The sequence below is a fragment of the Euprymna scolopes genome, chromosome 18 (assembly GCF_053919585.1).
Source record: "Euprymna scolopes isolate OS-2025 chromosome 18, ASM5391958v1, whole genome shotgun sequence".
NCBI classification, from domain to species: Eukaryota; Metazoa; Mollusca; class Cephalopoda; order Sepiida; family Sepiolidae; genus Euprymna; species Euprymna scolopes.
Genome location: NC_136499.1, coordinates 124,592,126 through 124,609,563, shown reverse-complemented (window position 1 = coordinate 124,609,563; position 17,438 = coordinate 124,592,126). Strand labels below are relative to the sequence as shown.

The window sequence follows — 17,438 nt, the reverse complement described above, 5'->3', positions numbered from 1 at the left end:
ATGGTTGGATGTGGCCAGAGTTTTTTTTTATACGACTTAACAAGGATTTGTAAGTATTAGCCCTGAAAAACAACCATGTTGCAGGCAGGTGGGAAGCAGCCCCATTGTATTGTGTTCCACGGATAGGTAGCTCTTGAAAAGAAACTCTGCTCATGGAAGTTCTGTTTAGTTTCAGGTACACTGAGGAAGAAAGGAAAATTATCAACAGTGGTTGTAGCCAGATGAGATTTTTGTGTGTGAATGTTTTACAAGAGGAGGAATAAGAAATTGGGGCTCAGTCGAGTACCTGCCATAAAATAACAAGGGTGTAGAGAAAGATTAGAAACGTTTCTTCTGTGAAAAAGAGAACAAGAAGCCCCCCCCCCCATTAGATTACATTGTCGCTTTTGTACTCTGCCAAGGCATAATCACATTGACACACTTGCCAGATCACCGAAGTTAAGCAACGTGGAGCCTGGTCAGTACTAAGATGGGTGAACATTTGTGAATTTTAGGTGCTGTATGTGCTCTCCGCTTATCTCGGCATTGTTTCCAATCGTCTTGGACTTCTCCTTGTCACTGGACTCAAACATTGCCGATTCAGGAGAGGTGTGATTAGGGATTGCACAACCCTTGCCTCACAATTATATGCACAGCTACCCTTACAGAGAGTATCCATTGTCTTTCGAGACTGAACAGAGGTATCAAGGCAGGAGAGAGAGAGAGAGAGAGAGAGAGAGAGAGAGAGAGAGAGAGAGCTCTAAACGACACCTCTCCAGATGTGGTAACAGAACCTCATCTCAGACCGTTACTGTCTCTTGCACAGATAGAGGATTGCATCTGGATCAGTAGAATAAACATTGAAATGTTTGGTAATATCGGTACCAGTTTGTTTACCGTTTAAATGTGATCATAAAGAAAGGAAAAGAAAGAAGAAATCAGTTTGTCTTTTCACTTACAATTTAGAAATAGATCGCAACTTGTTGAAAATCGAAAGAAACGATCATTTGAACACAAAAACTGAAATCTGAAGCTAAAAAAGAATTGCAAAACACAACTATTTGTTGTATTAATAGCAAAACAATTATTGAATTAAAAAAACAAACGATATTATATTTTATATCTCTCTGTTCATTCCACTTTTTCTTGGAAACTAATGAGCCGATTTGGCCGGAATTGTTGTATGGACATTTGTTATGGTAATGTGCAGCGAACTAAATGTTATGGTATTTATTCGATGCAAAGTTAAGGATTAGTAGGAATTAGTTACCACAATACCATATTTACTCTAGAAGTTTTCTCGGAAACTACTGAGCCAATCTGGTTGAAATTTTGTATGGGCCTTTGTTATGGGAATGTGCAGCGAACTAATTATACTGGTATCTGTTCCATGCACAGTTAGGGATTAATAGGAATTAGTTATCACAATACCACATTTACTCTAGAAGTTTTCTTGGGAACTACAAAGCCGATTTGGCTGAAATTTTGTATGGACATTTGTTGTGATAATGTGCAGTGAACTAAATGTTATGGTATTTATTCGATGCCCAGTTAAGGATTAATAGGAATTAGTCACCCCAATACTACATTTACTCTAAAAGTTTTCTCGGAAGCTACTGAGCCAATCTGGTTGAAATTTTGTATGGACCTTTGTTATGATAATGTGCAGCAAACTAAGTGTTATGGTATCTGTTTGATTCACAGTTAAGGATTAATAGTAATTAGTCACCACAATAATGTGCAGCAAACTAATTATGATAGTATGCATTCGATGCATAGTTAGGGATTAAGAGGAATTAGTAATGAATGCAAAAATGCACACAAATTTAACCATATTCAACCATCAAATTGGAATAAAGCACTCATTATAAGTCAACGGGCAATAACTTTTACACGTTTTTAACGGGCAAGAAGGTCTAATAAAAAAGAATATGGCACTTATATATTACTGTGTTTTTGGACAATTTCTTTTTCATTTTTAAGAACTCCTTTGAAGGGGAGACAATTAAAAAAAGATCCTATTCGAAAATGTCAAAGATTCGCATTACTTTTAGTTAAAAACAAAATACACTAAAAGAATGCAGAAACAAGATAAAACATTGGTTATCTGAATATTTATTGAATATTTATTGAATATTTATTGAATATTTATTGAATTGACTTGAAATTTTAAAAAATTCGTTTTCTCAAAAAAAAAAAAAACGTTACACACATTCTAATAATGATTGTTCCAAACTATTTATAAATTTTAAAACTCATACATTTTCATATAATGCCAACTTTTATTCGTTTTAGAAGTTCCTTAATTTTATTTTAATCCAATTCCAGAATATCTAGGTGATGTGACTGACGAGCAAGGGGAGCGCTTCCATCAAGACAAGTCTCTCGCTCCTAGACAAGGTTCAAAAGAAAGTCGCCAATCCGTGTTTTGACAAGCTTCTGGGTTTGACCTTTACTCCTGATCTGAAATGGAACACGTACATCAAGTCTGTTGCCAAGGTCGCTGGAAAGATGGTGGGATCCTTCTACCACTCCAGAAGATATCTCACTACTGATGCAATTCTCTATCTATATAAAAGCCAAGTACGTCCAAGGATGGAATACTGTTGCCATATCTGGGCAGGAGCTGCTAAAAACAGCCTATCCTACCTTAACAGAGTACAAAATAGACTTCGTGGCTTAGTGGGGGATGCCCTTTTCTCTACCCTGCAACCTCTCTCCCACAGAAGAGACGTTGCGAGCCTATGCTTCTTTTTTCGCTATTTCCATGGCAGGTGCTCGTCTGAACTCCAATCTCTGGTCCCCCCTCGCCAATCTTTCATGAAAAACACCCGTCTAGCTGAATCCACTGTGAAAAATTTCCCCCACTCTATATCTGTGCCTAAATTAAAACGTAGATTCCATGAACAAAGCTTCTTTCTTAGAACTGCACGCCTGTGGAACTCTGTTCCATCTGCCTGCTTCCCACCGGACTACAACTTGGATGTCTTCAAGTCCAACGTTAACAAATTCCTAATGAACCGCCCCTTTAAGTAAACACTTCATCAAATCTCCACAATAACGTAATGTACTTGCAATAACCCTTATCCCTGAGTGGCTTCCGGGCTTTGATAAGTGGTAATCACTGTGTAAAAAAAAAATAAAATAAAATAAATAAAAAATCTGATAGGCCCTGAACTGGCATCTAAGCTTCAGTCTCTGTCCCATCGAAAATGAACAAATATTTTACTTGTTTGAAATTTATAACATAAGAAAGAAAGGCAAGAAAGAAGAAAAGAAAAAAAAGAAAGAAAACAACATACTGAGGATGGAGTTTAGCTCCAAAATATATTTATTTTATAAATTTCAAACAAGTAAAAATATTTGTTTACTTTCCTAATATTACGTTGTGATTTGGCTTTCAAGCGCACTTGATTCATATTTTATTTTATTATGTAAAAACAGTTAAAGCATCTTAGGCACATTGACAACTTTTTTTGTTGGCCAGTGTAATTAATGTTTTATTTTGTGTTATTGTATTGCTTAGTATATTCGTTTTGTTTTTAGCTAAAATTATGCGAAGCTGGGACATTTTCGGGTAGGGTCTTTCTGAATTGTCTCCCCCTTAAAAGAGTTTTTTAAAAATAAAAACAAAAAAAAATTGCTCCCCAAAAAATAGTAAGGAACAATTTTAGTTAATTAATGTTTTCTTTTCTCAAAACCAATATGCAAATTAGTTAACCTTGCGGTTGAGAAGAAGTAGAAGGGAGAGAAGAAGGAGGAAGCAGAAAAGAAGAAGGGGGGAAGATGAAGGAGGAGGAGGAGGAAAATAAGAAGGATGAAAAGAAGAAGAGTAAAAAAACAATTAAATTAAATTAAAATAACAAAATGTACGATTTTAGAATAAGGTGAAAATACTTACCTTATTCTATAAGGAGTGTCTGTTCAAATTGTTAAAAACCAATGATTGTAGCATTAAAATGAATAATATGAGTTTTAATACCCACTTTTTAAAGATCAATGATCATATCTTACCACGAAGAAGAGAAAAATCTATACTTCCAGAACAAGGTAAAATAATTTTACCTTATTCTACAAGAAGTCTCTGTTCAGATTGTAAAATCCTTGGTTGCTTGGCAAGAGATGTATTTTTTCCTCTGAGCAGACAAGAAAGAAAAAGTATCAGAGGCTTCAAAATTTGTCAAAAAAAAATTCCCATTATTTGCGGTCTATCTTGTACTTGTAATACCCTTTCAGTAAAAGAATTGACCGTCGCAACAAAAAAGGGCAGTGGTCAGTTTAGCTGAGTTCAATCTCAGTGGTGACATGACATGGGAACGAAAAATCACTAAATTGGCAAATGGAGTCTTGTATATCACCACCTCTTGGCGACTCTCTCTGTCGCTCTCTGTCTCTGCTCCCTCTCTCTTTCTCCTCTTAATGTATCTATATATATCTTTCTCTCTCTCAACCCAGCTACCAGAGCAGAAGGAAACCATTTTTGTGTGAGAACCCACATACCACAGGTAGTTGTAACCTGGTGCAAATATTTGAGTTAACGACTAACAAGGACACATTCGGAAAAGACAACACAACGATGAGCAGTGGTTGCAGCGGAGGGGAGGGAGTGATAATTACTTGTTTAGGTCCTTAAAAAAAGTGTCCGAGAACCTAATTTTCTGTCTATGTTTTTATTTCAAGCTCGTGGCTATACATGTCATCAGAAAAACAACGAGAGTAAGGTGTAAATGGACAGCTAGCTGAAATGTCTGGATTTTTTTTTAGCAAGTCAGGAGATTGTCACAATGGCCAATGAGTGGAAGTAGAACAAGTTAAGGAAATACATCATTTTTTTTTTTTTTTTTTTTTTTTTTACACGGTGGTCACTACTTATCAAGGCCCGGAAGCCACTCAGGGATAAGGGTTATTGCAAGCACAGTACGTTAGTGAGGAGATTTATTGAAGTGTTTACTTGAGGTGGCGGTTCATTAGGAATTTGTTTACGTTTGACTTGAAGACATCCAGGTTGTAGTCAGGTGGGAAGAAGGCACACGGAACAGTTCCACAGGCGTGCAGTTCTAAGAAAGAAGCTTTGTTCATGGAATCTACGTTTTGATTTAGGCACAGATAAAGAGTGGGGAAAATTTTTCACAGTGGATTCAGCTAGACGGGTGTTTTTCATGAAAGATTGACGAGGAGGGACCATTCATTGTTTGGATTTTTGTCGAAAGAATTCAAAAGGCTTTAATCACGTCCTCACTTTTCAAATAAGATGTTACTGTCCGAGTCGAAAATAGATTTTACTGTCTGACTTGGATATAGATAGAACTTATTGTCTGGCCTGAATATAAAAACACCAGGTTGACAAGAAAGTTCTTGCTGTTTTTTAACTTTTAAATTCAGATGAACATATCTCGACTCAAACAAAAATCTATTGATCAAATTAAGCACCATCCATAGCACTTGAGCCCCTGGAGGGGTATAGGCCACCTACAACTTTTGTAGATGTTTTTGTAGTGAGTTCTTTTTTTTTTTTTTACAGGATGAGGGTGCTGGTCGCACGCCCAAACTTCCCAGATGGTACATACAGCTACTAGTCTTTCCAAATGGTCACCCATCTGGTACTGGCCAGGCTCAACGTTGCTTAACTTCGGTGATCTGGCGAGAACCGGTGTGTCAACATGATTGTGCCGTATGCAAAATTAAGCACGATGCCAACGCAAAACAAGTGTATTTATGCCAGTATGGTAAAAATCTTGCGTTCTGGTGGCGATGAACTCACTGAAGGCGTTTTTGATATCACTTAGGTTTTTGAAGCATTTCTCATGCAGAAAGTTGTCGAGATACTTTAAAAAGTGGTAGTCAGTAGATGAGAGGTCTGGAGAGTATGGCGGATGAAGCAGAATTTTACAGCCCAATTCTGCAGGGTCGGTTTGGCAACATGCGGTCAGGCATTGTGATAGAGGAGAATTGGGCCTTTTCTGTTGACTGATGCTGGATGTTGTTGTCGAAGTTCCTGATGCATTTCATCTATTTATTGACTACTTCATCGCCGCAATGGTTTCACCTGCATTCAAAAGACTGTAGTGGATGAGGACGATCGCAGATCTTTTCTTCAACTCTGTCTTCGGGAAGTGTTATGGAGCTTCGTTAGCTACAAACCACTGAACTAAGTGCCACTGGTTGTTGTAAAGAACCCACTTTTCATTGCAATAAAATACGTATTATATACGTTTGAAGTGAAAACAACGCTTTGTTGTTTTGGCTTCAAACCTATATAATACGTATTGTATTTTATTCAAACTCAACCAGCGCTTCTTCTAAGGAACAAAATTCTTAACGTGAATTCCGCGTGGCCTACGTACCGTTCCAACATTTAAAAAAACTACCGTAAAAACAACGAACGGACTTCTAGTTGCCGATTATCTACTCCAACAACAAAAAAAATAAATAAAAGGAAAGGCATACTGATGATGAAGTATATCTTCGAAATATATTCCTGAATTTCAATACAAATTTCAAACAAAATAAATGTCTGTTTATTTTGCAATAATGCGTTGTTTTAGATGTTATATATTTTTTCATAATGCCTGAAGTATGGTGCGACGGTAACTTCATCGCCAGATCATAGTTGAAGGTTTGAATGCTTTCAAAATTCTGTTCTGAGAAAAAAAGTTTCATTCATACCATTGTCCCACCCATTTGCCAATCTGAATGATTTATTGTTGAATCTCAATAAACGTCTCCCTAAACGTCTTTTTTGTGTCAGCTGTTTGTTCTGTAATTCTAATATTTTTGCTTCGTTTTCACTTAACCCTTATCCTCGAGTGGCCTCCGGGCCTTGATAAGTGGTGACTCCTTAATAAGAGAAGATTTTTAAGAGGATGTCGATAATATCACATAATAAATTTATCTAATTCTTTTCCTCATAATGAAATGGAATCCAAGAACTCTCATCTGTTCTTTCAATGGGACCATACCATCGAAGTCTACTTCCTGCACACATTTTCCTCTACTCACCAGATTTCATCTTCCTCTGAAGTCTAACCCTGTTTCAAGACTCACATTACACATCCATCTTCTAGAAAGGACGTAGGGGATATCCTTTTCTGTTCCCCGTAACCTCTTTCTCATAGATAAGATGTTGCGTGTTTGTCTCTGCTTTATCGTTATTTTCATGGCAAGTGCTTGGCTGAGCTCCAATCTATGGTCCCCCCTTGCCAGACTTTCACAAAAAACACTCATCTAGCAGAAAACACTATCATTAATTTCCCCCACTCTTTATCTGTGCCTAAACCTAAACGTAGATTCCATGAACAAAGCTTCTTTCTTAGAACTGCACACGCCTGTTGAATTATCTTCCGTTTTCCTGCTTTTCAGCTGACTACAATATGGTTGCCTTCAAGTTTAACGTAAACAAGTTCTTGATGAGCAGTCCCATATAAGTTAACAAATTTACCGAATTTCCATTACTAACGATTACTATATTGTTCAATTTCTACTGTACACTCTTTAACCCTTATCCTCGAGTAGCCTCTTGGCCTTGATAAGTGGTGATGCCTATGTAAAAAAAAAAAAAAAAATCATATCATTCTGATATCATTTCTCTCTATGCAAAGATGGTCGGCATACAGCTCAGTTGTTCAAACTGGCAGTGCTTAGCCAGATGATTGGGCTCAAAGAAAATAAAACAATGCAGTGAGTTGGGCTTGGGCAAAGGCACTTTTCCTCTGACTGATCGGTCGACAGTGGCAATCACCTTTTCATTTTTCAAAGCAAGACAATTTTTTTAATGTGAAAGGGATAGTGTAGCTGTGGTATGGTAACGAGTTGGCTTTAAACTGGTGTAAATGGAGCATCTTTATTCACTTAGAGCTACAAATTCATTTAGAGCTGGATCATAGTAATAATTTATCACTTAACAAGACCAAAAGCTACTCGAGGCTAAGAGTTTGTGAGATTTTCAGTTAAATGCGCAGAATCCATGGACAAAGCTTTTTTCCTAGAACTGCCCGCCTTTGGAATATTGTTCTGCTGATATGCTTCCCGGTCGAATACAACATGGTAGCCTTCAAGTCTAATGTAAACAAGTTCCTGTTACGTCGTCCTCATAAATAATCAAATTCTACCCAATTCACACCATTAACGATCACTACGCCATCATCTTACATTCATTAACCCTTATCCTCGAGTGGCGTTCGGGCCTTGATAAGTGGTGAAAAAAGAGAGAATAAATAAATAATAGAACTGTACTATGAAAGGAATGAGAACTAATGATTAATTCACAGAACGACGATAAGTATTTGTTTACATTAGACTTGAAAATTGCTATAATCGGATTTAAATCGATTAAAATGCCGATTTAATGCTGTCACAAGAGAGGACAGGTCAATTCCAGTGTGTCACTTCTACTAGTCTCCAAAAAGGAAGCGACAAATGATATGCAATCAGGGATAAAATAAGAAAAGATCAATAGGCAAAAGTCATCGATTTTGTTCAATCGAATTCATTTGAACAGATTTTGTTACGGCTGCATCTGCATCTCTTGTTCTAACGGCTTAATATCGCACAAGAAATGCGCTAATCTTCCATATGAGACATTTTCTTAATACGGCAACGATTGCAGTTATCCGTAAGCATCTTTTAAAGCGGCAAACGCTGCTGTGTTCCGTTCGTAATCTCAGACGTTACAAGTTTGCTTCCAGTCACGTCTTTCTAATCTCGTTCTAATCTCGTTCTGATCTCGTTCTTGCGAGGAGAAAAACACATGCACGCAACGAATTTTCCTTAATTCCAACAATGGATTTTGCTGGATTTGTACCGACAAGCAAGTTATGTCATGTATTGATTAATGCACAATATTATTGTTCAACTCTCTTAAAAGACTCAAGCCAATACATTATCTAAAGGAGATATCAATCATGCCAGTTATTATAGGTACCTATTTACTATGCCTCCCCACTGGACAGAGTTAGACACCAGGGTCGTTTTTTTAACGTGGAGAAAAGGTACAAAAATAAAAATTGTCTCAGTCGTGGAGGATTTCTCCTCCACCGAAAGAGAACAAGAAATAGAAGTGCAGAGTACAAGGCTTATGAAGAAGAACCTGAAGTCCTACCTAACTAATATTCCTGGTGAACCAAATGCAAAAGAAATCCAGACAATTGCACTTAAGGGAACAACGAGGATACTAAAAAGAGCTCTCGGTTGGTTTCAATAAAAAGCAGGGGAATGTTGGCAGCTGGTTTGGCTGCCCCATACCTAGCATTACAATCTTCAAAGAAAGAAAATTTAAAAAATTTTTTAAAATTAGTAAACAGTATGGCTTTAAGTTACAATTTAAAAAAAAAAAGAAAAGAAAAATATTCTTAAATGCATCCATTCAATTTGTAATCTGATGAAAGACTCTGATAAGTGATGGAATTTTGTTTTCAAGCATGTGGCGAAGCTCTCTGGGACATTCAATTAGGACCCAACTGAATGAGCAAAGCAAAGGAACATCTTTTGATCGACATATGTTGGCCTTCACACACGCACGTAAATAAACAAAAAAAAAAAATAATAAAAGTCATCTGGTTTTTCACCAGAAAGTTGATTTTAATATAAGTATGGAGTACTGTTGCCACATCTGGCCAGAAGCTGCTAGAAAGACCTTATCCTGCATAACAGAGTTCAAAATAGATTTCGTAGTTTAAAAGGAATGCCCTTTTCTCTTCCCTGCAACCTCTTTCCCACAGAAGAGACGTTGCGAGCCTATCTCTACTTTATCGTTATATTCATGGCAAATGCTCGTCTGAGCTCCAATCTATGATCCACCCTCGCCAAGCTTTCACAAAAACACCCATCTAGCTGAAACCACTATCAATAATTTCCCCCACTCTTTATCTGTGCCTGAACCTAAACGTAGATTCCATGAACAAAGCTTCTTTCTTAGAACTGTACGCCTGCCTATTTTCCAGCTGACAACAATTCAAGTCCAACGTAAACAAATTTTTGATGTACCGTCCCCTTAAGTAATCCAATTTACCAAATTTCCACTGCTAACAATTACTACGATATTGTCCCATTGAGTATTGTACACCCAATAACCCTTATCCTCGAGTGGCCTCCAGGCCTTGATAAATGGTGACTCCTATGTAAAAAGAAAACAAAAAAAAGCATTTTTTTTAAATTTGAATAATACTGGATGCAGTGCTATTCTTATGAATTGTTGAGGTATTTGTTTTTATAGTTTCAACATAGGAAAGAGAAAGTGTGATAACGAACGGAAACTAAAAGACACTTCAAAAATGTTTTTTTTCTCTCCTTTACTCTAATTCAATCTATCTATCTATCTATCTATCTATCTATATATATATATATATATATATATATATATATATATATATATATATAAAAGTGAAAGTGTCTGTGTGTCTGTGTACATTTCCCTACGCAATAATTCTGTCAATTTTTAGTCTACTGACTCGAAATTTGATATACAGGTTACTGAGATTTGGGAAAATCGATGTGATCGGTTTTTGGCCAGTAATTTGGTGATTAATGGGTCAAAGTTCAACGATTTGACCTTTGAGAACTCTACCAAACTCCACCGACAATTTTGGGTCTACGCACTTGAAATTTTAGATATAGGTTCCTTGGACATGGATCTAACTTAATAACTTGATTTTCGCCCAAAACAATAAATTTTAAGGGGTCATAATAGAGGTCAAAGTTAAAAAAAAATTGACCTCTGTGGTCTCTTCCAAATTACTCAGACAATTTCTGGTCTAAATATTTGAAATTTTACATAAAGGGTATTCAGAGATAGGGCAAGCTTTTCAATCAGTTTAGGTCGAAAATTTTTAGTTACCGATACATAAATGTATGTATGTATGTATGTATGTTTGCATAAAACTTTCGACAGAGGCGATGGATTTTACCAAGATCAGTATCGTTTTAAAGTTCGATCATTCATTCAACAAATATGGAAAAATTGGCTAAAAACATTAATATCTTCCCCTTCAACTAGGCACTTTTCTACAGGGGGGTCACTTTTTTCGCCGATATTTTTTAAAATTATCCTCTCCTTTAGATTGTCTAGCCTTAATTTTAAAAAGTGTCGCTTCCGGTTTGGCGGTGGTCGTAACAGCATAAACGTTTGGTTTTACCCCGTTCTTGTCCTCCTTTGCGGTATGGGTTCGAGCTTGCCTTCCTACTACCACTTTTTTTTTTTTTTTGCTCAACATACGCATCTAAACACTCGGGTAACGCCGGGCGCCCATGCTAGTGTTTTAGACACTTGAAATAATACTTATATGTACGTACATAGTTTAAATGATAGCAGTATGAAAATATATCTATGACTACTAAGCTACACAGATGCGCACATGTTCCATTCCCACAGTTAATTATATCTATCTATATATATATAAAAGTGAAAATGTCTGTGTGTCTGTGTACATTTCCCTACGCAATAACTCTGTCAATTTTTAGTCTACAGACTCGAAATTTGATATACAGGTTACTGAGATTTGGGAAAATCGAGGAGTGGTTATTTTACATTTTAATAAAAAAAATTTTGACAAATATTTTTTAACAAATATTTTGATTTTAAATAAATAATAAAAAAAACGAGTAGTTTGGTTTTAAATAAATCTAATATATAAAAAGCTATATGTCTGTCTATCACCCAAATATTAGTCCTTTACATTTTACAAGGACGTTAATAGAATATGCTCTGATGAACTCATAGCACTTGTGCCCCCCTCGACATACATACTCCCAACTAATATGACAAGCAGCAAAATCCCACCCCTTCATTGTTGAGGTCTCTAGATGCAAGAAAGCCTTCTACTCTAATAGTTTCTTCCGTCAGACTGGTACACTTTGGAATTCCCTTCCTAATTCTTGCTTTCCCAACTGTACTAAACTGCAGAAGTTTAAATGTAATGTGAACAAACATTTCGCTGCTCAACTCCCCACAGTCCTCTATTAGATATGATCCCAAATAGTAGCCCGGTACATTTCAAGTGGCTATATGCCTTGTTTGGGGTGAGAAAGAGTTAAAAAAAATGCTTACACATATATGCACATATACATTTGAGAAGATGAGGTATTGTGTGCAAAAAATCTTTTGGGGGCTCTGGCAACAGATGGTGCAACTCATCGGTCATAGTTTAACTCTCACAATCAAACAAATCAGAATGAAAAGCTCCAGTGGGGGGGAAAAGCAGAAAGAAAAAAAAAATTAATATTATTGGGATCAAAGTATAGCACCAGTTCCCTCCTCGGTGAAAATATATATTCTTTCTAGACTGAGACAATTTTTATGTTTGTAAAAATCAAAAACGGCTCTTTTCAGAAGCTAGATTTTTTCCATCTTGAAAACTAACCTTGTGTCGGTCTCCAATTTTGCAAACTGTATCTCGTCCAAGATAGAAGGTCACAGAGCAGCGTGAGATGGCTCAAATGATTGTATTTTTTGTGAACCGTTTTTTTTTTAATGGGTTTTAGGCTGGTAAAAATAGCTGCTAAAGAGTCAAAATTGAAAGAAATGAGAACTTGGGAATCGTAGGTTGATTTAAACTGCTCTTCTACGCATATGCAAATATATATATTTGTACGTTAATCTTAGTTTATTTTTAGCTATTTATTATCCAACTGGCAATGGCTGATTTGGTAACGTCTCAGGCTGAAGTGCTTTAAATTTTGGTTTCAGTTTCAATTCTAGCTGACACCAAGTCCGCATAGGAAGGCAAGCAAATAGAGACTTGAAGAAGGCTAAAAGGGTTATTGGTGAAAACATTCTATAAAAATAAATACAACCAAATTTTTAAAATAGGTTAATAATGTAAAGTAATTTTAAAAAATCCTGACAAAAATTAATTTGTTGTTTATTTTTTTTATTTTTAGGATCATTAGTCTGTTGATAAAAAAAAAAAATGCTGGTCACCAAACGCTGACGTCCACTTTCGGTTCAGTGCTTGGTATATCTTCATGGAAGCGCCGTTATGTCCTCTGCAGAAAACGTTGATATTTACAGCATGTTTACTCTGTAAAATTGGATTTTTTTTTTTTTAAACATAGAGGAAGAGAACTATGTCGAAAAATATCCACCATCGGGCTTTCGCGAAAATCCTCGATTGGTTATCTGAGTATGATGGGATTCTGAAACAGAAAAGGATATACCATATAAGTAAAATGTACATTCGCACTTCATGTATTAAACATCTTTACTATTATATAAAAGGAATTGTGTCTATGTGTGAATTTGTTCCCTATGGACTCCAAAACGGCTGGGTCAATTTTTATGAAATTACACACAAAAGTACTTTATGTACCTGGGCGTGTTCTTAGATAGAGTTTGTGTCGGAATGTCTTTGATAACTATCAATAACCAAACTAATCTGATGAGAGAAGGAACAGGTGATATTGACCAAAGTTAACACCTTACACAGCCTAACATCACAAGTGCATTTGAGAAGTTTTATTACCACACAAGCCGAAAGGCCTAACATATAAAATCAACAGTAGATTCTTTTATAAGACAGGGATGCGTTTGAAATGAATGTTTCTGTTTAAAGTACAATTGAATCATAATATTTTCATTTTAAACTTAAATTAAAGCCATTACCACGGACTACCAGTAAAGCCACGCATATAATATCAACAGTAGGTTCTTTGATATGACAGAGGCGCATTCAAAATGAATGTTTCTGTTTAAAGCACAATAGAATCACGATACTTGATCTTTGCATTTTAACTTTAAGTCAAGCCATTATATATAAAAAATAATTTTATAAAACCACCAGTAGGTTTTCTACAGTGCAATATAGATTACAATGTATCATGGACTAAGGCCATAGAGGCATGTGAAGCTTTCTCCCGGTGCACCGCGATGGGTCCCCTACTAGAGCAGGCAATCAATCGATTTGACTGAAAAATTGGTGATTTCTCCGATTTTGATAACAATAAAAATATGGGAATGTGAAACATTCGTTGATCATCATTCAATCCCAGGCAATGGTTGGTCACCCTGCTAGTATATACTAAACATATCCCTCATCAGAATGAAAGGCTAAGTCATCAGTTAGAATTGAAACCAAAACATTTAGTGTTCCAGCCTTAGTCGTTACTGTTTGAGCTATCTTCAAATGGATAAGAAAGTGTTAAAATTTAACCAATTACAATGCATATGAATGTATATTTGTGCATGCGTACTATGGCATTTTAAGCCGACTTATGCCTGCCAAGTTCCAAGTTTTTTTTTTTTTAATTTTGACCACTTTGCAACAATTTTACTGGTTAAAAACCAAATCAAATTTGTTCCACAGATCCAAATCCTCTCTATATAAAGTTTATATATAAAGTTTCAAGTTTGTAGTAAAAAATTATATATATATATATATCACCTAAAAGTCTTGGAGACTGTTCACGTTCGCTTTAGAAAGCCTTCCCTTTGTAAGCAAAAGGACTGCTTGTTGGGTTTAAATGTGATCAGCCTCTAAAATTCATCCCATACGATTGCTCTTGCTCCCGTCTCTTTTTTTTAGATTTTATCATTAAGGAAAACAAATTACTAAAAAATAAATCCCTTGATTCCAATTTTGATGAGTGAGGGCGAAACATGTCAATTGACTCGTTTGATTTTTTTTTTCTTCTATCTCTCCCTACTTTTATTTTTTAGTCGCTATCCATTTTCCTTTTCTCCTCGGTCTTTTTTTTTATATATATATATAAAATGAATTCCGAAGGAATACGTCTTCCCTTCATGATTGCCTTAATAAAGTTTTGTACCCCCAAGAAAATCATGAAATATATATATATATATATATATATATATATATATATATATATATATATAAGAAGGATAAATGAAAAGCGTAAATCAAAATTTACATGTAAAATACATTTTTCAGCAGAATACCTCCAACTCCTGAAATATTGTTCTGTTTGAAGTATTCTATCAACAAATAAATTTTAATTTACGGTTTTCATTTCTGCTTCTTATGTTAAGTTCTACTTTCTGTTGCAGTCCTATTGAACAAAAATTGGAACTTGGCAGAAACAAGTCGATTTAAAATGCCATAGTACGCATGCACAAATATACATTTATATGCCATAGTACGCATGCACAAATATACATTTATATGCACTGTAGTTGGTTAAATTTTAATGCTTTCTTATCCATTTGACGATAGCTCAAACAGTAACGACTAAGGCTGGAGCACTAAATGTTTCGTTTCAATTTTAGCTGATGGCACCTGAATCATTGTTTTTTTAACGATTGAAATCGATTATTATATTGAGTACAATATATTAATCGATAGAGAATTGACTGATGGAATAAGAAAGATTAGATTTAGTATCTTTTCTTACACCGAAACAGATCTTATGTGGCATGTTTTTTTTTTTAACTTGAAATTTGTTGCGCAGTCTAATAGATCCTGAGGTATATCATAATGATCATTAAGCAAAAATGAGATCACTGCACAATAATCGATACTTACGGGAAAATCGATTAAGTCTTTTGACTCGGATCTATTACCCTGTGCTACAAATTTCAAGTTTTAAAAAAAATACAGGGTGGAACGATAAATTTGTCGTCCTAAAGAAAACAACACTACTGCTTTATTTTAAAACTTTTATTGAAAAAAATAATCAATTTCGGATAACTTGATTATGTAGTAGAGCTAACATCTATTCAATGTAGCCACCTTCAGCCTCAATCACTGCCGATACAGGTCTGGAACTGGGCATATGCCTTTTCTATAAACGCCAGTGGGAGCTCGGCAAGTACTCGGTGGATGACGACAATCAGGCTGGCTTTGGTGTTGTGGGAGGTCATGTTGGTGATGTTCTTCACATATGACCAAACAAAGTAGTCCAGCAGATTCAAGTCAAGAGAGGAGGGGGGGCAGTGAGAGAAGAGTACAAAGTCGTAGCACTCCTTCTGAAGCCAAGCCTGGGTCTCGTTGGACTTGTGGGTTGGCACTGAGTCCTGCTGCGACACCCAGGGTCTGCCAGCGACCACCTGATTGCATCAGGGGATCAACACACTCTTCAGTACAGCCAGGTACAATTTAATGTTGATTTTCAAGCCGACTTCGAAGATGTGAGGTGTCATGATGTGGCCCTCACTTGAATCCAAACCAAAGACCATAACTGTGGCCGGAAACTTTGTTTTCATCACCCTGGGCCCACTCCTGTTATTCATGGCAACCCAGCGATGCATTTTGAGGGTGTTGGCAATGGTCCTGTTGGCATAACTTGGATCGGTAGAGAGCAAGCGTTGTACAACAGCGTATCTCTAATCTCACTTGTTAAGCATTGTGTCACTTTCAGACATGATAGAAGGCTCCTATCGCTTTTTGGACTTGTACACAACTGGCCAACTAGAAGATGCTCCAACAAAAAAAGAAAACCGGTTTTCATCAAACGGAAATGGAATCGTCTTTTCTATGGCGACAATTTTATTGTCCCACCCTGTATTGGAATGCATGTGATTTTTTTGAGGTGTCATGGTGTGGCCCTAACTTAAATCCACACCAAAGATCATACCTGTGGTCGGAAACTTTGTTTTCATTATCCTGGGTACATCCCTGTTAGTCGGTAATCTGTTAATCTAGCTAATTTGCATATTCTTTTAAGCATTCATTTTAATTAATTCCCTATTAGTTTATTCGGTTTTCTTATGGCATGATCATCTTTAGTTAACTATTACGTGTAATTATATTCATACAGAAATTCTACATGATTTATACTTGCATAATAAGATTATACGAAACACAAACCTCTTCCTATATATATTTATGTATGCATATATATTTATATATATATATATTTGTTTAAAAGATTTTGCCTACCAAACTCCTCTGTAAGTTTTTGGTCTACAGGCATGAAACTTAATATATAGGGTATTCAAACCTATGCAAAACTTTATATTTGTGTTTTAGCTGGGAAAAATCGGTGCAAAAGTGTGAAAATTAAAGAAATGAAATTTGTCAGGTGAAGGTCAAACGACGGCATTACAAATATACATGCATAACGTAATAGCTATTGGTTCATGTTTTAATTCTTAGCCTTGCAACAAACATCTCTTCATAGTTTAGGCATTAATGTCAAAGGGAAAAGTAAATCATAAGCTAAACGTTTTGGTTTTGATTCTCGGTGGTGGCACACGAGTCATTTTTTTTTTTTTTAACTTTTCAAATCATTACTATATATTGGCTCCAATATAATATAATAATTTCTTGGCCTTCAGGACAAGATCAAAGTGTAGTATCTGTTCCGGCAGATGCTGCAAGCTATGACTAGCTATGACTAGCAAAGACCAGATGTGGGGGCAACCCCACATGCCTGACCATTAACCAGCTCCCATTTCCCACCTCTCGGGAGCTGGCCCCCTTTTTCCCTTCCCCCTCCCTTCACTCCTCACATTAAAAATCGGCCTTGTGCCTAATTTGCTCGGTGGGGGAGCAAATAAACACCATCTGTTC

At 36.1% G+C, this 17,438-nt stretch overlaps 1 protein-coding gene across 4 annotated transcripts in view; it reads right to left on the bottom strand.

Annotated features, from left to right (window-relative positions):
* Window positions 1-12,821: 12,821 nt before the first annotated feature.
* The window catches only part of LOC145297802 (protein CFAP276-like), a 92,756-nt gene continuing 88,139 nt past the window's right edge, over window positions 12,822-17,438 (bottom strand). For 2 of the 4 annotated variants that reach the window (XM_080144091.1, XM_080144092.1), the window contains exon 4: window positions 12,822-13,107. In XM_080144091.1, coding sequence (XP_080000217.1) covers window positions 13,037-13,107 — 71 coding nt within the window. In that variant the 3' untranslated portion in view covers window positions 12,822-13,036. The remainder of the gene's footprint in view (window positions 13,108-17,438) is intronic. The other 2 variants (XM_080144094.1, XM_080144095.1) reach the window with 1 other exon arrangement.